Source organism: Trachurus trachurus, assembly GCF_905171665.1.
Source record: "Trachurus trachurus genome assembly, chromosome: 10".
In the NCBI taxonomy this organism is placed as follows: domain Eukaryota; kingdom Metazoa; phylum Chordata; class Actinopteri; order Carangiformes; family Carangidae; genus Trachurus; species Trachurus trachurus.
In genome coordinates this window covers 1964361-1983706 of record NC_139894.1, presented here as the reverse complement: position 1 = coordinate 1983706, position 19346 = coordinate 1964361, and the positions used below count along the sequence as shown (strand labels likewise).

General features: G+C 39.4%; 2 protein-coding genes across 3 annotated transcripts in view; both read right to left on the bottom strand.

Moving 5' to 3' along the window:
* canx (calnexin) overlaps positions 1-12706 on the bottom strand; it is a 37123-nt gene extending 24417 nt beyond the window's left edge. For both annotated transcript variants that reach the window (XM_083980409.1, XM_083980408.1), the window contains exons 1-3: positions 12664-12706; positions 3375-3626; positions 1344-1417 (exon numbers count right to left, since the gene is read on the bottom strand). In XM_083980409.1, coding sequence (XP_083836535.1) covers positions 1344-1417; positions 3375-3623 — 323 coding nt within the window. In that variant the 5' untranslated portion in view covers positions 3624-3626; positions 12664-12706. The remainder of the gene's footprint in view (positions 1-1343; positions 1418-3374; positions 3627-12663) is intronic.
* A 5696-nt stretch (positions 12707-18402) lies between these two features.
* The window catches only part of mgat4b (alpha-1,3-mannosyl-glycoprotein 4-beta-N-acetylglucosaminyltransferase B), a gene marked incomplete at both ends in the record, with an annotated part of 131895 nt that continues 130951 nt past the window's right edge, over positions 18403-19346 (bottom strand). Inside the window, one exon of the mRNA XM_083981080.1 lies at positions 18403-18489. Within this exon, the coding sequence (XP_083837206.1) occupies positions 18403-18489 (87 nt within the window). The remainder of the gene's footprint in view (positions 18490-19346) is intronic.

The following is a 19346-nucleotide window of genomic DNA, read 5'->3' as shown; positions in this document are numbered from 1 at the left end:
GAGTCACAGAAATAAACCGGCACCAAAAATATAAAAACAACACAGTAAGTAAAGCCTGCCACACACATAAAGATTTTATAAATCTCAACGGATTTTTTTTATCTGTGAGAGACCCCACACATGAAGATAACAAATCTGTGATTGAACAGTTTTGATCGTATTGTGTGTGGTGTGCTGCGATATTCCAAACACAGCACACCACACACATTAAGATTTTTCAGAATCTTGACCCTCTGGTCAGAAAACTCAGAAAGAGATCAGTATCGTTGTAGCTACTCTTTCGGGTCTATTTCCGGAATGGACAATGAGAGCGACGTAATTTTTTTTTTATGAAAGCGGGACACTTCAGCCTTTACAACGATCCCATCTGTGTGTCTGTGTGTGTCTGTGGCTCCGGACACTGAGCAGTCAAGCAGCTGTCCAATAGGGACCCGTGCGCTGTCACATGACGGGCTGTGAGCGGCGGTCACATGATCGTTTAAACATGGCTGCTCTATTGCCGGCTGCCGGCTATGAGCGCTACTGTCTTTGCTATCAGCTATCAGGAAATCTCCCGTGTATGCGTGAATGTCTGTGTGAACCTCATGTAATGCCAGGGCTGCACTGTGGCTCTGTGGGGTTGCCGGTGCTGTGTGGAGAAGTGGCTTGTTGCCGCGAGCAGCATGCAGAGCTCGGCAAGCAGGCGCTTCTCCGCACAACACCGGCTCTCCACACACACACACAAGATGACTTTTGATTGAAACGGTCACCGAAGTCGGCCCCGATAATCGTAAATATTGAACATGTTTAATACTTACGATTATCGGCGCCAAACGTTTTCCGAGCCGATTGTCGGGGGAATTTAGACTCTTAACACACCACACACTACAAGAGAATCTTATAAGATAATCTTAAGAGTTTTAGATAATCGGGCGGTGTCTGTCCGTGGTCGGAAGGGGGAAAATCAGGGCAAAATCAGCCCGATTATCTTTATGTGTGTGGCAGGCTTAAGTGCTCTGCTCATTATGGGAAATTAAATTTCAAAATAAAACGCCTCTGGCTCTCTCTTAATTTACCCAGAATTCATTGCACCACAGTCCAGTTTGATACAGTCGTAGAACTTCAATAAATAATTCATAATCAATTACATAATATCAGTCGATTTCTCCACAAACACAAGAACAAACGTCAACAAATACAAAGTTGTGTCGTTCTGCAACGATCAGTCAAACTGTTCAAAAAAACCTTTGAAACGTCAGACATTTTCACTGTTTTCTGACTTTTCATGAACATCGTGATCGATCGGTTTATTGATAAAGTTTTCTGTAGATTGAATTAAATGTGAATCGCGTCACTGTGCTCACCCGTCAAGTGTGTCCCGGTCAAAAGACTCTGCAAAGAAATGTTCCCCCATCGGCTCTGGAGCTTTGTACGTCACCTGAGACAGGAGGAGGAGGAGGAGGAGGAGAAGAGGAGGAGAAGAGGAGGAGGAGAAGAGGGAGGAGGAGGAGAAGAGGAAGGAGGAGGCAAAGAAGAAAGAATAGGAGATGAAGGAGGAGATGAAGAAAGAGGAGAAGGAGGAGAGAAAGAAAGAGAAGGAGATGATGAAAGAGAAGGAGAAGGAGAAAAAGAAGGGAAAGAAGGAGTGAAAGAAAGAGAAGGAAAGGAAGGAGAAGAAAAAAGAGAAGGAGAAGGAGGAGATAAAGGAAGAGAAGGAGTGAAAGAAGGAAAGAAAGTAGGAGATGAAGAAAGGAGGGGGAAGGAGAAGAAGAAAGAAGGAGAAGGAGAGAAAGAAAGAGAAGGAGGAGGAAGAGGAGATGAAGAAAGAATAGGAGACGAAGGAGGAGATGAAGAAAGAGAAGGAGGAGGAGAAGAAGGAGAGAGAGGAGATGATGAAAGAGAAGGAAGAGAAGGAGAAAAAGAAGGGGAAGGAAAGGAAGGAGATGAATAAACAGGAAAGGAGGGGGAAGGAGAAGAAGAAAGGAGAAGAAAAAGAGAAGGAGGAGAAAGAGAAGGAGTGAAAGAAGGAAAGGAAGTAGGAGATGAAGAAAGGAGGGGGAAGGAGAAAAAGAAAGAAGGAGAAGGAGAGAAAGAAAGAGAAGGAGGAGGAGAAGAAGGAGAGAAAGAAAGAGAAGGAGGAGAGAGAGAAAGAGAAGGAAAGGAAGGTAGAGATGAAGAAAGAGGAAAGAAGGAGAGAAAGAAAGAGAATGGGAAGAAAAGAAGGAGAAGTTAAAGTGAGTAATTGGACTGTTCATCCTCTGATCACTTTACAACTTATTTTCTTTTCATTCATAAAATCTCTCAGTTGTTTTTCACTGTTGGTTTCAAACTAACGGGTCAAAATTTACATGTCATTGTCGTTCAAGCTGTTAAATTTGTGTTTTTTAATGTTCAGATTTGAGCTTGAACTATTTGTAAACCTTTAGAAAATAAAAAGTTAAAGCTGCTGAGTCATGGTTGTAGTGTGTAGTGTGTGTAGTGTGTGTAGTGTGTGTACTGGTGTGTGTAGTGTGTGTGTGTGGTGTGAAAGCAGGGCAGTGGATCAGCAGGTCAGTCCGTTATCAAACCGACTTCCTGATTTAGCTGGTTAATCAGTCACAGGCGCTTCCTGGACCAGAACTCACTCCGTTACGTAAAAGTCTACTTGCCAACAATGAGTACCCGGAAATGTTGAGTACCCCAAAGTTTTATGTTAGAAATATGTAGTATGGGTCCCCAGTATTCAGAAACTGCCGGATGCTAACTTATATATATTGGGCAATTAGCATAATTGACATAATTAGCATAAATTAGCATAATTTCCTATATGGGCAATATTTCAACACAATTGACTTGGCTGATCTGGGCAATATTGGAGTGGTTTTAGGGGTTATTGATGATGCTGAATCCATTTCTGACATTTTCAAAATTCAAAATGGCTGTCTAAACCTGTGACCAGATTTTGAAATCCATCAAAATCGGCCCACTGGCAGTTAAAATCTGGTCACTTCCGGTTTAGACAGCCATTTTGAATTTTGAAAATGTCAGAAATGGATTCAGCATCATCAATAACCCCTAAAACCACTCCAATATTGCCCAGATCAGCCAAGTCAATTTTGTTGAAATATTGCCCATATAGGCAATTAAGCTAATTTATGCTAATTATGTCTGTTATGCTAATTGCCCAATATATATAAGTTAGCATCCGGCAGTTTCTGAATACTGGGGACCCATACTATCTATTTCTAACATAAAACTTTGGGGTACTCAACATTTCCGGGTTCACAATGGGGCCCTATGGGCTGGCAGGTAGACTATAAAAGTTCATTCAGAAAAAAAAAAAAAAAAAAAACACACACACAACTGAAAACCTGCAACAGAATAAAAATAAAATAAAATAAAATAAAATAAAAAACCTTGGGTGCGGGCGGGGCTTTGGGAGCAGCTGGCTCCTCCCCCTCCCCCTCCTCCGCCATCATGTCGCCCTGCAGCTCCTCGTCGGCGCCGGCCAACCCCAGGTCCAGCTCGTCCTCCACGTCCGCGTCGTCGTCCAGACCGTTGCCGTCGTCGTCAACGATATCCTGCGCCCGAGAGACGGCGGGCGCAAAGCCGAGGCAGAGGAGGCCCACCGCCAGAAGAACGAACAACCCAACCCTCTGATCCATAGTCTGAGGAGGAGAGGAGGAAGAGGATGAGTAAGAACATCTGCTCCAGATGTGACCGGGTCAACCAGATTCAACAACGCGGCCACGTAAACTCTATTCAGCGACAGAGTGATGCATCTTCACCCACAGACTATCTTTGTTCCCGTGCAGGCTCAACCAACAGACATTCATGCAGAGGCCATTTTTGGCAATTTCCGCCTGTTTTTGTATCACTGCAATTAAAGCTTTTTATTTACAGAAGTACTAATCCCACAACTATGGTTAATGGCTTAAATGAAAGAAAACCTTTGTCCCTTTACATCTATATCTATAAAATATTGAATTGAGTCATTCCATTAAAAAATGGGCTTCTGAAATTACAATTTTTTTTTTAAGAAAAAAAAAAACGAGTTTGAAATTTTTGGTGAAAAGGTGATATATCAAAATCCTAATTATAAAACAGGTTGAATTTTACATATATGGTTCACACACTCCCTGTCCACATGTGTACCAAATTTTAGGTTGATAGGTAAAACTACTGAGGCACTATTCAACGATTCAACAACGCGGCCACGTAAACTAAATTCAACGACAGAGTGATGCATCTTCACCCACAGACTATCTTTGTTCCCGTGCAGGCTCAACCAACAGACATTAATTAACATTAATTAGCTACGGATCATTTAACACAACAAAGGTTCACATTCCTGTCGCAAATGAGGATGATGTCATAGCAGCTTTTCAAAATAAGAGTCTTTAATTCATTCATGTTTTTTTTTCCTTGTGTATTTTTATTTTTTGCTCATTCATACAAAAGCTGTTAACTTTTTTTCATTCCCACCCACACTGTGCATATATTGTCTTTTTCTCTATTTAAATAATATTTAGTTTTTCCTTTTCTTTTTTTTCTCATGTCTTTATTTATAAGAGTCTTTTCATTAGTTATTTATTTCACTGATTGTGCTTCCCTGAATGGGATGATGAATTGTGGAAGCGGTGAAAGTTTTTTTTTAATGAATTCTGAGTTGAATAAGATATTCCCTGCCTTTTTTTTTGTCTTTTTTTTTTATTCGAAACTAAATGTACTGTAGCCTATATATCCCCCTTCTGCAAAACTTTGAATAAAAAGAGATTCAAGAAGTTTAAAAAATAACATAGATAACAGTACCATATCTTTGTTTTTTATATATTCTTGTACATAGTGAATTCTTCGTTATATTTTTATTCCTTACTTCTGTACGTGTCCTGTACTTCTTCGCTACCGTTACTAATGGGATCAATAAATAGTCTTATATCTTCTCATATTTTAGTTTCTCATTGATTTTACTTTTAAAAGTTACTATTATATCAGAACTAAACTTGTTTGTGTTTTGATCTCAGATGGAAATTTGATTGATTTTTTGAATATTGATCAATTGGTTTTCCAGTTTTTATATGTTACAGCTACAGAGTGAAGCCAATATTAAAGCTCTACAATCCCATGTGTGTGTTTTAATCTTTTTATTATGTATAAAAAGCTACAATTGTTGTTAATTAAACCATCTCACACACACTGCAGGTTGTTATGTGTTAACCTGTGTGTCCCTGACATCCATCCATCTCCATGGCGACCAACCAGCGCCCACAGGACAGCTCTGTTAGCCTTAATGAGATTACACCCCGAGGGATTAATGCAGCCGCAGCAGCAGCACCCCACAACACACACACACACACACACACACACACACACACACACACACACAGGTAATTTGCTCTGTACATAAACACCGTGGAGTCTGTGGAGACTATAGGTTACTCAAACCTCCTGTGTTTACAGGTAAACGCAGCGCAGAGGTGCACTCTGGGAGTTTAACGGTCGGCAACAGTAACAGATGATTATCTGCTGATGCTGTAACAAGAGGTTTGTACTGTAGATGCACAAATGAGACGACGACGATAAGAGCAATAAGTTAACGGGCAAATTAATCAATAAATATATCATTAGTTGAAGGTCTGACCCACATTGTTATTGTAATTTAACTTAAAGAGCATTAATTTAAACAATTAAGTTCCTTCTTTCTGATTATTTGACATTTGTAGTTGATTTTAGAGTTTAAATAAGTTTGTTTTATTCACATATCAGATAAATTGGATTATTCTGCATTAGTTTGAAACTAAAAAAAAATCCTAGAAAACTAATCAGGTAATTGTTTTCTTAAGCACTGTGGATTAAAAGCTGCTTTGTGTTAGTTTAACCTGTGTTAAATACAGGATGAGGATTTTGCATTAGTCATGTTTCCATTACATGTCATAACGCACCACCTTTTACACGATAGCTGCTGCACTAAATACAAAATCTGTAAAAAAAAGAAAAAAAAAGAAGAAAAAAAACATTTTGATGGTCTTAAATCTTTGATGTCACCAAGTATTTAAACTTGCTATACGTCTGACACAGCAGTCGGAGCGCCGGGTTAATCTGATTAACCTACAGCAGGATTTTCCAACGCTGTGACGAGCGCGGCCACCGGCAGCGCTAACTTTTAGCTTAGCATCAAAGCCGCCTGGCCGCTCGGCGCCCAAGAGGCGTCTGAAGGGGAATTAGCTGCAGAGACATTAATGTGAGTGGACTAATGTACATTTTCTAAGTTCACTTTCTTTTTTTTCAACTTTTTAATTTAAATGCAAGATTTTCAATTGATCAATCATTATAAAATTAGCTACTCTATAGCCAAATATTAATCGTTTAAGTTAAAAATGTCCTTGTTCGTACTATTTTGACTTGTATATTCACAAATAAATTATCATTAGTGTGTGAAGTTGAAGGGGAATTAGCTGCAGAAACATTAAAGATGGTGGACTAATGTACATTTTTTAAGTTAACTTTCTTTATTTTTAAACATTTTTAGTTTAAATGCTAGATTTTCAATGTATCAATCATTATAAAATTAGCTACTCTATAACCAAATATTAATCTTTTAAGTTAAAAATGTCCTTGTTTGTACTATTTTCACTTATTAGTGTGATACGTTGAATGGTAATTAGCCGCAGAGACATTAAAAATGGTGGATTAATGTACATTTTTCAAGTTAACTTTCTTTTTTCTTTCAACTTTTTAATTTGGATGTTAGATTCTGAACAAACAAATTTATCAATCATTATAAAATTTGCGACTCTACAAAACATATTTATCATTTAAACTAAAATAGCATATTATTTGTACTATTCTGCCTTGTTTATTTGCAAATAAATTATCATTAGTGTGCGAAGTTAGCTGCAGAGACATTGAAGGTGGTGGACTCATGTACATTTAAGTTTCTGTTTTATTACTTTTTAATTTACCTACAAGATTTTCAATTTATCAATCATTATAAAATTAGGCGAATAGTCGACGAATCGACTTTTTTTTCTCCTGCGACTAATCGACCAATGAAATTTTGGTCGACTATTTGGGGGCAGCCCAAAAAATTGGCGACTCTATAGCCAAATATTAATCGTTTTAGTTAAAAATGTCCTTGTTCATACTATTTTGACTTGTTAATTTGCAAATAAATGATCATTAGTGTGTTAAGTTGACAGGGAATTAGCTGCAGAGACATTGAAGGTGGTGGACCAATGTACATTATTTAAGTTTCTTTTACCGTTTTATTTACCTGCGAGATATTCAATTTATCAATCTTTATTGTTTAAGTTAAAAATGTTCTTGTTTGTACTATTTTGACTTGTCTATTCACAAATAAATAATTAATAGTGTGTGAGGTTTTATTAAACATTTTATTAACGGTGGATCCTTGGCATTAAGAACTGAGGCTGTGGTGTTGTTCCTAATAAAACGATCACTGAAGTGTGTGAGGCTTAATTTCTTTAAAAGTCTCAGTAATCGTCTAAACCAGCTGTTCACTGTGGCTCTTAATCCAACACACAGGAGGAAAGAGAGAGAAATCTTTGTTGGGGGACTATTTTCTGTGGCGGATTAATCCACATTTGGTGCTTTGATGAGTATCTGAAGCAGCAGGTGTGTCTGTGTGTGTGTATGCGTTAGGCTAAGTGTTAAATGTGTGTGTCCATGCCATGGTGATGAATGAACGAATGAATGAATGAATGAACACGTCGCCCAGAGCAACAGCAACAAGCGCGGCTCATCATCTCATTGATCATCGATTAGCTCGATGTCGAACCACCACACCTCGGTTTTTTTCCCCCCTCAGGAGGAAGAGTAATAATAAGCTTCCAGGCCGGGCTCTGATTGGCCGATAAAAACCCAGCAGCGTCTGTTAAAGTCGGTGTGAGTGAGTGAAACCAGCTGAAGTCGCTGTTATCCACCCAGACCGAGGAGGAGGAGGAGGAGGAGGAGGAGGAGGAGGAGGAGGAGGAGGAGGAGGAGGAGGAGGAGGAGGAGGAGGAGGGGGTTTAATCTGATATTAGAGTCCGGTCGAGGCTGCAGGACATCTGCTGCACCCTCTGATCCACTGTCTGATAACCACACTGGATCTTCACCCAGAGCCACGACTTGGATATTATATCTAATATACCGCACCTACTGTGTATTATGGTTATTATTATTACATCACAACACATCTGTCTTACTCCATTTTATCTTTTTTTTATGTATTTATTCTTTCTTACTCTTATTTCATCTTGATTTACCGTTAAGTGTTGCTTAAGACTTATTTATTATACAATGTAGGGCTGCCACTAGGCTAAGATTAATCTGTTGACTATTTAAACGATTAATCGATCAGTTGTTTAGTCAATAAAATGTTAAAAATGCTGAAAAATGTCTTGTTTTGTCCAAAAATCAAAGACAAACTCAGTTTATTGTCATAAAGCAACAAAGAAACCAGAAATATTCACATTTAAGAAGCTGAAATCAGAGAATTTGGACTTTTTTTTCTTTTAAACTAAAACTACACAATTATTATGCGTTTATCAAAATAGTTGACGATTAATTTAAAAATCAATTATTCTTTGATTAATCGATGAATTGTTGCAGCTCTAATACAATGGAAATCTCATTACCATATTATCTTATGGAAACATGCACAGAAAGATGCAATCATGCAACCATTGGTTGTTCTCATTACACATTCAGCTGTTTCTATTTGCATCCATTTAGGAAAACACATCTGTAGATGCAGAAAAAACTAATCATGCTGCAATATCAGTAAAAGATTATGGTGTTTTTTTTACATTTCATTTTCACAAAACAAGACGATTATTTTGTGGTGTTTTTTCCTTTTTTTGGTGCATGTTCCTTTAAATCTGGAGAATGCTTAATAATAATACACTCATGTAATTTGGATTGTAAGAGGATTTTGATTATATTCTTATTTTCTAGTATTTGGTGTATGAAAAGTCAAGTTGACGTCCTCAAATTTCTAGCTTTTCCTCCAAAAATACTGAATCTAAACAGAGAAAAGCAGGAAAATAAAGCAGTAAACATCAATGACCAGTTTTCTTTTAGTCATCTAATTAACTGGCTAATTGTTTCCGCTCCATGTTGATGCATTAAAACTGGCACCACTGTTCTTTTTATATTTCTAATCTTTTGTTTTACTACTATTTAATTTTAATACAACAAAGAAAACACTAAAATCAAACCACTGAAGCAGCATTAAATGGATAATTACAGGTACTCACCTAGACAGTCATCACTAAATCATGCGGACTGTGAAGTTTTGCATCTTTTATTTCACTAAATTAGATCGGTGAAATAAATTACCTACAATAATTAAGGATCAAAAACCATTGACATGTTTTTTTTAACTTGTGAAGCTGTTGAATTAAAAAAAAAACACACAAGAATAAAATAAATATTGTCACACAGACTTGTTTCAGTTGAACGAACGAACGACACCTGCTCTGCTCTGCTCATTAAACAACAAGTGTAACGATCCTTTATCAGTAGGTGTCAGTGAACGCATCGTCGTGCAGGTTACTGTTTAAACACAGCTGGACCACGACGCACAAATATAAACACTGAATAACTGACCGACGACAAATGTGTCACCGACTTTAAAACGACCCCAGGAGGGAATTAAAACACTACTGCATCCTCATTTATAGTAGGTTTACTTTAATCACTGGTAATAATCTTATTTAAATCTCCCTTAGTTTTTTTGTTCTAGCTTTTTAATTACTGCGAGAAGTTTTTTTGATATTCATATTTTTAGTGGCGAAACCTGCTGTAATGTTTTTTCATGTTTAATAACTCATAGTAAAGACAAAGATAAATGTTATTTATGCAAGAAACACTCAGCTGATTTACATATTCATTCTTTCTGATGGTTATTTATCCCAAAAAAATGTTATTCAGTTCAATATATTCATTAATTACATGGAGAACAGTGACTGAACTACAGATTTTTACCTGAAAACTTCACTTTATTTACCAGTTAGGATGAATTTTAATATTATTTTCAATGCATTTGTGTTAAAAAACACAAAATTAGGCTAACACCTGCCACTGAGTGTTTTACATTTTATTCTCTGGTTGTTCCTCTGTGTTCAGACACATCAGAGCGGGTGTCGGTCCAACAACAGTTGCTGAGAGAACCAGCAGGTTGAACCAGTCGAGCCGCCGCCGCTGTCACCTCCCTTTACCTGAGAGACTGGATCCACTGTCAGGAAATCAACTAAACACCCACCCCCTTTTTTTTATTATCTGAGAAAACTGGCTCTAGGAGCTTTGAAATAACAAATTAAAAGTTGCTCTGAAAGAAAAAAAAATCAAAAATAACTTCTACGATTATCTAAAGTTACTTAATCAATTAACCAACCTACGGTATATCACATTTTTGTAGGCTCTCCTCGGCTGTATAGAGCAGTAAATCCTAGTTATAATCAATTAACCTGACGTGAGCTGGATGGATATACAGTATGTATGGATTAGTGAACAAGCCTGTTTCTAGGTCCTTGTTGGGAAGTGTCTGTTCATATTTGTAGTTTTAAAGTCACACAGTTAAAAGACGACAAAGAAAGGCTGAAAATTACAAATAAAAATCAACTGTTTCTGATTAACTCTACATTTATCTATAAAAATGTAATATAATAATCTACTACAGGTGAGATTAAATCTTTTTCAAAATAATTTTAAGGCCTTTAATTGAGAGAATCTGAATTTAACGCTGCAGCTACTAATTAACTAACTAACTAACTAACTAACTAACTAACTTAACCAACAACCACCTCTGGGGCGCAGCCTGCACTCAAACCTTTGTGTTTCCGCTCAATTCTCTGATTTTTCGCAGTCATTTGACTCTGTGTGGTCACTCACATGACGTCACCCTGTGAGTGAGTGAGTGAGTGATGAAGTGAAGTGAAATGTTTCACCTCTGGGATCTGCACTAGAAACATGTGGTGGGACACTTTGCAATGAATGGATCAATAATTAATTCCAGACAACAATCCTATGTCGAGGGGGTCAATGAGTAAATTAATCAATCATTAATTGCCACCATATCCTGAGCAGTTAAATTTTCCTCTGTGTTCAATATCATCAGATTATAAAGGAGAGCAACGTATATGTATTCTCCTTTAAAGAGCTGTTTTTACTCCTTCTATAGAAAATTCTGGAGGTTTTTGTGCATCGGAAACAATCGATCATTAAATCACTTACTGTTTGGATAATCGATTTATCGTGGTGGTCTGTGCAGTGATAAGATCTGCTGCTTTTCTCTGTCTTATATCTCTGTGCACTGAAAATCCTTCAGTTTTCGGCTGAAGATAAGACATTCGAAGACGTCACTTTGGACTAACCCTCAAAGATCTAATAAAGAAAATTATTCTGGTGCCTGAACGATTGTTTAAGTTGATTTTTGCAGACAAACTCTCATGTATGAACCTATAGTATATAGTACAAACTGATTATCTCTGAGTTTTGGATCATAGCTCAAGCAAAATAAGACATCGGAGAACATCAATCCTGACTTATAACAAGTGTGTCATCTTGACAATTCGTAGTAATGAGAGCACGTTGCAGCTCTGCTTCAAAATAAAGCTTATATAACCAGAGCTCCAGGAGCGCAAGCAGATAAATTTAGGGATGCACACAGTAAATCGACTTGCAAAGCAAATATTCACATTTGCTTTTCATTCATGAGAATATACCAGATTCTTCCAGTCTTCCTTTCCATGTTTCATCAGTGTCTAAAAAAAACAAAATTTCTGGTTGCACATATGCAAGTAGATGAAAACTGCACTTGCACTGTCTATTTTAGGGGGCAAACTGCCTGTCTGGAGCCCTGGTTGCAGCTCTACTTCTACTTCCACTCAGATGTTCTGGATGTTTCCTGCACCACCGGTTGCAGCTCCTGCTTATCTTTTCAATGCACATTTGCAACGAATTCGTGCAACGCTACTATTTATATTATTATAACATTTCAAGATCGTCCCTATACTTTTAAATATCCATGTTAATATTTATTTGCTAAGCTTTCGTTTTCTGGCTGCAGGACTCATGAGGTTAGCTCCCCCCACCCCCCACCTGAACACACACACACACACACACACTCATTCATTATATTTTGATAGGAAGTTCCTCTGCAAAGCCTTGTCTTAGCATTTCAACCTCAAATCATCAGCTCATTAAGCTCTTAACAGTGTCTCCCCCCACCCCACATACGAAAACACCCCCCACCCAGCCCCCCTTCCCCACAAACACGGCTGATTCAGCTATGTCAGATTAGCTTAGCCTAGCTTAGCTTAGCTTAGCTCATTTTTAGCTACGATGCTATTAGGGAATACTCCAGCTTCCTACCAGAAGACACAACAACCAGGGTTTCTGTCATTTACAGTGAGTCGTGTGGACGGGAAAAGCTTCATAATAAACATAATAGCAATTTAACAGTTATAAAATAATACAAAAATAAACGCTAACTAGCTCAGTTCACCTGTGGTTAATTAGCTTAGGGTTAGCCACATGCAGCAGGCACTGAGCTTTTCCATTTTTACGGCTAAAAAAAAATGACATTATCTATATAATTACAGCACGGACGGTGCGAATTAAGCATCATTTCCCAGATACCGGCGCTCTCAGCCCGTGTTCCCCGGTAAAAAAGTGACATTTCTCGGTCTCTTTACTCACCTCCGGCTCTCTCCGACCTGACCGCCTGGGAACTACCGAGGAGGATCACGTGGGGGCGACGGGAGGCTGAACGCGCCGTTCGCCGACGCTGATTGGCCGCCGCGACAGAACGTTTGACGTTTCCTGTCGACTGTCAGACGCTGATTGGACGAGAGGAAATCTCAGTCGAACTGGTCACAGTGCCCCCCCTCCCCCTCCCCCTCCCCACCGGAGCTGAACCTCGTGGACAGCGATGATTGGACGAGGTGTCAGCGAGATAGTGCGCGCTGATTGGCTGTAGTAAGGGTGGTGAAAACGGATTGTAACAGATTTCATCTAACTAACAGCCAGCAGGTTGAATACAGTGCAGTGCTGTAAACATTTATTAGTACAGGGGTTCTCAACTAGTCTCACTCTGGGAGTCTGGGACCCACATTTTCCCATGGTCATTAAAGGGATAGTAGCATTTTTTTTTAAAAAGTGGGGTTGTATGATCTACAAATAGCCCCCAAGTACTTTAATTGCAGTAGAAGACTCTCTACACTCCTCCGGTTAGCAACGCCAGCCCATAATAGCCCTGCCCAGAGATTTACAACATACATTGTTGTGAATGGACCCAAAGAAACAGCCTATTTTCATGGCCTAAATGAACAATGGAACTGTGTATTTTTTTTCAGGTAAAACCTCTTTTAGGCCGTGAAAATAGGCCGTTTCTTTGGGTCTGTTCACAACACTGTATGTTGTAAATCTCTGGGCAGGGCTAGGCCTATTATGGGCTGGCGTTGCTAACGGGAGGAGTGCAGAGAGTCTTCTACTGCAATTAAAGTACTTAGGGGCTATTTGTAGATCATACAACCCCACTTTTAAAAAATGCTACTATCCCTTTAAGTCGCGACCCACTTTTATAGAATTCAAACCAAGATTTAAAAAAAAAATTTTTTTTAAAAAGCCTTTAAAAACTAATTTTGCTCTTTATTGAGCAAAGTGCATTTCAGAGCACAAGAATGAAACTGAGGAGGACCATGACAACTGCATGTAAGTGAATAAAAATATATCAAACAGCACAAAATGGAGACCAACAAACTGATATATTTGACTTCTAATGCATCTCTGCGTTCAGAGCATGTTCACAAAAGTGAATAAATAACAAATTGCACAAAATAAAGACCCACAAAACAAAACAAAACAAGGCATTTTCACTGCATTCAGGCCACATTAATAAGAAACTGAGGAGGACCATTACAACTGCATGTGTGCAAGTGTCGTGTGCCTTTCAAAATAAGTTATATTTCAAAATAAAAGACATATCCAACATCACATGCGCATTAAATATTTACTTTTTTTGCCCAGCTGTCCGCGACCCATCCAAAACAGGTCCGCAACCCACTTTTGGGTCCCGACCCACCAGTTGAGAACCACTGTATTAGTATATTTTGTAAACTTAAAGCAGAAGTGAGTGATATATTTGTGTTAATATAAGTCTTAAATAGTTGTATCTTCCGACAGCAATCACTACATAGAGTGTTTGGTCTGAAACACGGGTCTGTCAGTCCCTCTGCTCTGCTCTGAGCCCAGGAGAAAACTTTTATCGTATCCTACAGTTTTTATCCAATGAGGAGAGAGAACGGCATGCAGGGCTGTGTGTGCAGCCAAGGAACGCCGTGAATGTGGTGACGTAGCGACGAGGACTGTTATGGTGCGTTCAAGGAAACTCGTATTTTTCCGACCTGTGAAGTCGTACCAGTTCGATCTGGTACGAGTTCACCGGTCAGAAGTTACGAGTGGCCGTTATAGTGACTTTCACCGGTAAAACAGGTCGGAAAAACACGAGTGGGTTGCCTGGAACGCTACAAAGTCGTAAGTTGTGACTTGAAGCTGTAATTTACGATTTCAAAAGCCTGCCTGGAACGCAGCATTAGCAAAAACGACCGGATCACTCACTTCTGCTTTAATGTGAGAAAACTGTCTTCATTTGTACATTTTCAGAAAAATAACGTATTAATCAGAGTAGTTTAATTACTACTACAACAATTCACAAAGCAAGAAACTGAAAAGTTGTACAAATATATCTCAGTTAAAGAAAATGTTTAAAAAAGAAAAGATAAGCGCCTACAAAAAAGAAGAAGGAGAAAAAGAAGGGAAAAAGAAAAGATAGATAGATGAGTGGTGTCCACTACTATTTTGCTTGTTTGTTTTCTTCTTATATGTTTCATCATCTTTCATTTTTTTGAAATAGAGTATAATATTGGTTTGATAGTAAGCCAGTGCAATTATAACAATAGAGAGGGGCAGGCACAATAAGTTTTTCTTCATCCTGCTCCTTTTCATTTATGGCGACTATGTGTACATTATGTATGTGCAACCATGTGAAGTATGTCTATACCATGAATGGAATACATCAAAAATGAAAATGAATGAAATGAAAAATTAATTACAAACTACAACTTTAAATGTATCAACAGTTAATTGGTGTATTTTCATTTTGTCCATCTAATAGCGCTCTCTGTTTGTTAATGGGCAGAGTTTTAACACATTCAGCCCATTTTATAGTTTAGAGCTGCTCATTGCCTTATAAGCCTACATACGCACATGTACAGCACTGTTCACATACGCACATGTACAGCACTGTTTTTGTTTGTGGTTATCCTGTCTTTGTCTATCTTTGTTGCATCTCACCTGTCTTGTACTTGCATCACCTAATTAAAAATAAATTAATTAATGGTTTTTCTCTTTCCTTTTTTTGTTGCAAACCTGAATCCTTTATTATGTTTTATATTTTATTAGTGTAAAATGTGCTAATAAAGCTTGCCTTGAAAACAATCTTTAAAATACTACTACTATTTGAGTACTTCCATTTTCTGCTACTTTTTAGGTTAAATTCATCACATTTGTAAGAGGAATGTTCATCTCATTTTGTTTTAGCTTAGTTACATAAGATTTGACACATAAAATAAACATGCATAAAATAGTTTGTTCTAAGACTTTTTGACTTTTTAAGGACCCATTTTCACGTTTCAGAAGAGTATGAGTTCATTGAAATATAAACTTTTGTTGGCAAAACTGAAATAAAATAATGAATTAAGACCAACAGTAACAGTAGCCTACAATTGAGTAGTTTTGCTGGATTGGTGGATCTAAATACTCCAGAGCTGTGTGTGTACTTACAACTATGTTGTGTTGACGATAGTTGGAGACTTATAGCCTATTGTGAAACAGACAATCACAATGAAATGTCACTTTTCTGGGGTCACTCGTATTTCCTGTTCTCACATGTTGTCCAGGCGTCGGTGGAAATAGACTCACTCTGAACTTTTTTGGTTGAGATGTACTAACTTCAGACTTCAGAGCCTCGTTCTTCCTCAGTTTCTAACCAGACCAGTGGAGTGATGTTGGTGATGTTTCGTCACCTTCTTTGATGAAACCTGATGACATTTCCAGAAATCTACCCAAAAAAATCCTCCCCCCTGAGATCTTCATAGTCAACGCTGTGAAGTCCCCCCGAGCTCAAAACAACCTCAGAGCAAAAACGTCATTTAAATTTCTGTCTTTATTACAATTCACAGATTGGATAGAAGTTTGCGATCATTTAAATAGAGTTTATCTAAAGGATACAAAAGACAAACACAAGATTATAGCAATGCATTCCAGTGCATCTTACAAAGAAAAATAAAACAAACAAAACAAACAAACCTCGGGATGTTTCCTGAAGCTCGAAGACACTCAGTTCACTTCAAATCTGAAAAACTGAAGTTCTGCTCGGTCTGGTTTCCATTTCAATCCCCATTTGAATGAATGAAGACCAGTTTTGGCAGGGTGGGGTGGGAGGATCCGGGGATGGGGGGGCTGCAGCTTAATGAATCTGAAGAATGAGCGTATTGGTGGAGGATAAACGTTGATACATTTATCCCTCAGATTAGTTATTCTGTATTTTGTTCCCATAAATGACTTAATCTGTTTTCTCAGTGGAACCAGTGAATGGGTTTCTGTTGGATTTGGAAACACCCAGTAAAAACCACAGGGGAAGGTGGGCAACAACCCCACCGGCCTCAGTGGGGGGGTCCATGTTTTATTTGCCCCGAGGCACCACACAAGGAGCACAGAGTGAACAGTTAGAGCCTTAAACTGGCTTCTACGTCTTTATACCAATCCTTAACACCCTGCTGGTTTCTACCCCTGGGGGCAACAACCAGAAACTGATCTTTATCCCAGAATCGCAGCCTGAAGATTTAGTCCAGTCAGTGAGAGACGAGGAGACATTTAGAGTCGCTCCCGGGAACCTGTTCTTACATTTTAAAGGACAAACCTAAGTCAGTTATCAAAGGTTTATCTCTGTGACAGCTTCTTTATAGAGATGTGAGAGTTACCTTGTAGAAGAATGTATGATCTACTATTACTATCAGTTAGCTGCTATCGATTAGAGAAAGACTGGACTGGAAAACTACTGAGAGTACATCAGAGTACATTAGAATACTGTAGAGTACACCAGAGTGCTAGTATAGTATAATAGAGTACACATGAGCACTTTGTAGTACATCATAGTACTGTAGAGCACACCAGAGTATTGTGGAGTACATCAGAGTAACATTGGGTAGTGTATAGTTAATTGTAGTACCGTTGAGTACTGTAGGTACATTAAGGTACTCCGTAGTACTGTAAAGTAATCAGAGTACACCAAAGCACTGTAGAGTACTGAAGAGTGCACCAGAGTACTGCAGAGTACATCAGGGTATTGTTTAATGCTGTAGAGTACAACAGAGTAGAGTACAGTGAAGTAGAGTAGAACAAGGCCTCTATTAAATAAAACAGCTTGAAAAGGCTCGGAGAAACCAGGAGTCGTCACCGGGAGTGTGAAGGTCTGAGGATCAGAATCTGAATGTCAGAAGGTCTGAAGGTCTGAAGATCTGAAGGTCTGAAGGTCTGAAGATCTGAAGGTCGGAAGGTCTAAAGGTCTTTGCACACTGAGTCCGTTTTTTTCGCATGCGTTTTTCGTATCCGTCATCCGACAAAAAACATTACGCGCAGGCTCCTTGCACACTGAGTCCGTTGCGTTTTATTCGCATGCGTTTTTATTTTGTGTTCCAAATTTCGGAGAGGGAGACAAAATCGTCACGCAGTGATGCACTTTGTGGTTCTCTCACTTGTTGAGAAATGAAAGAGAAACATTAAAAGCCAGTAGAGGATCTGCTGCTTGTTAATGAGCAGCGGAACTATCATGATCACTTCAACTGTTTATTTTAGGATGTCGGTCCAGTTTGATAGATATTGATTATTAGCTCACATATTAAACAGAAGACGGACAATTTCCATGATCCTGAACAGCGGCTGGCGCACGCACACACACACACACACACACGCACACACACACCCACTCAGCGGTGATCCCCCCCCTCCCCACTCCCCCCCCCCCCCTCTCTCCCTCTCCAGCCTCAAAACGCTGATGTGATTGGTCAAAAGGTTTTTCACGGATGCGAAAAACGCATTAAATCGAACCTGATCCGAATTTTTTTATGACGGACGAAAGTTTCGGACTCGGTGTGTAAACATGATTGACACAACATGCGGTCGATTTTTTTTTTTGACGTGCGGCAATTTCGGACGACAAAAACGGACTCAGTGTGCAAAGGCCTTAAAGGTCTGAAAGTCTAAAGGTCTGAAGATCTGAAGGTCTGAAGGTCTGAAGGTCTGAAGGTCTGAAGGTCCGGGGTTCTGAAGGTCTGAAGGTCTGGGGGGTCTAAGGATCTGGATCTTGTCGCTACATTTTCAGTCCGGGTTCAGTGAAGAGCTGCTCTTCGTCTTTAAGGCAAATTGCTGACTGACGGAGGGAAACGCCTGAACCCCGAGCAGCAACTACAGACACATCAACACACTGAGGGCATTCATATGAGAGTGTGTACATCTCTATGCATATATGCACATACATGGTTACTGAGGGGGACCTATACTGAGGGGAGGGGTGTTGGTAGAAAGGTCCGGACAGACTCTCTGCAGATAGAAAGAGGCCTTTGAGTTTCCAAACAGCAGTTTGATCATCGTCAGTGTGTCGGCGCTCCGTCGCCGCCGCCTCGCTCGTTACCAGTGTTTTCAACATCTACCTTACTGTATGTACACATAAATACAGGTTCTTCAGGAGTAATTACAGCTTCGTCAGGAGGCCTGTCACCATCATCATCAACATCATCATCATCATCATCATCATCATCAACACCCTCCTCCTCAGCGGCCTGTCTGTGAGTGTGTTTCTGTGTTTCCAGTCTCTGGTCTGTTCATCCTGCGGTGGTGAGGTCCGGCCACACGGCGGCGCTGTGGCACCGTGGTGGGGAACTGGTGAGCAGGACTGGAGCAGGACGGCAGCTGACGAGCGTCGGGTCGGCTCGGCTCGGCTCGGCTGACCGCTCAGAGGTGCTGAGGTATCGCTGAAAGGGGGGGCGGAGCCTCACTCTGCCTTCTTAATGAAGATCTGAGACGGGAGAGAAACCAGAAACCAGTCGGCTGTGAACCTGCACCAGTAACAACCAGTATAAACCAGTCTTCCCAGTGTTGGACAGTAGAGTTCATATAAAGAAGAAGGCTGCTGGCCCGAGGTTAAAGCAGATATCAGTGGAATGTTTTTGTTAATATAAGTCCTAAATAGTCCTATTTTCCGTCAGCAATCACTTACATGAAGTATTTCAGCCTAAACACGAGTCTCTCCGTCACTCTGCTCT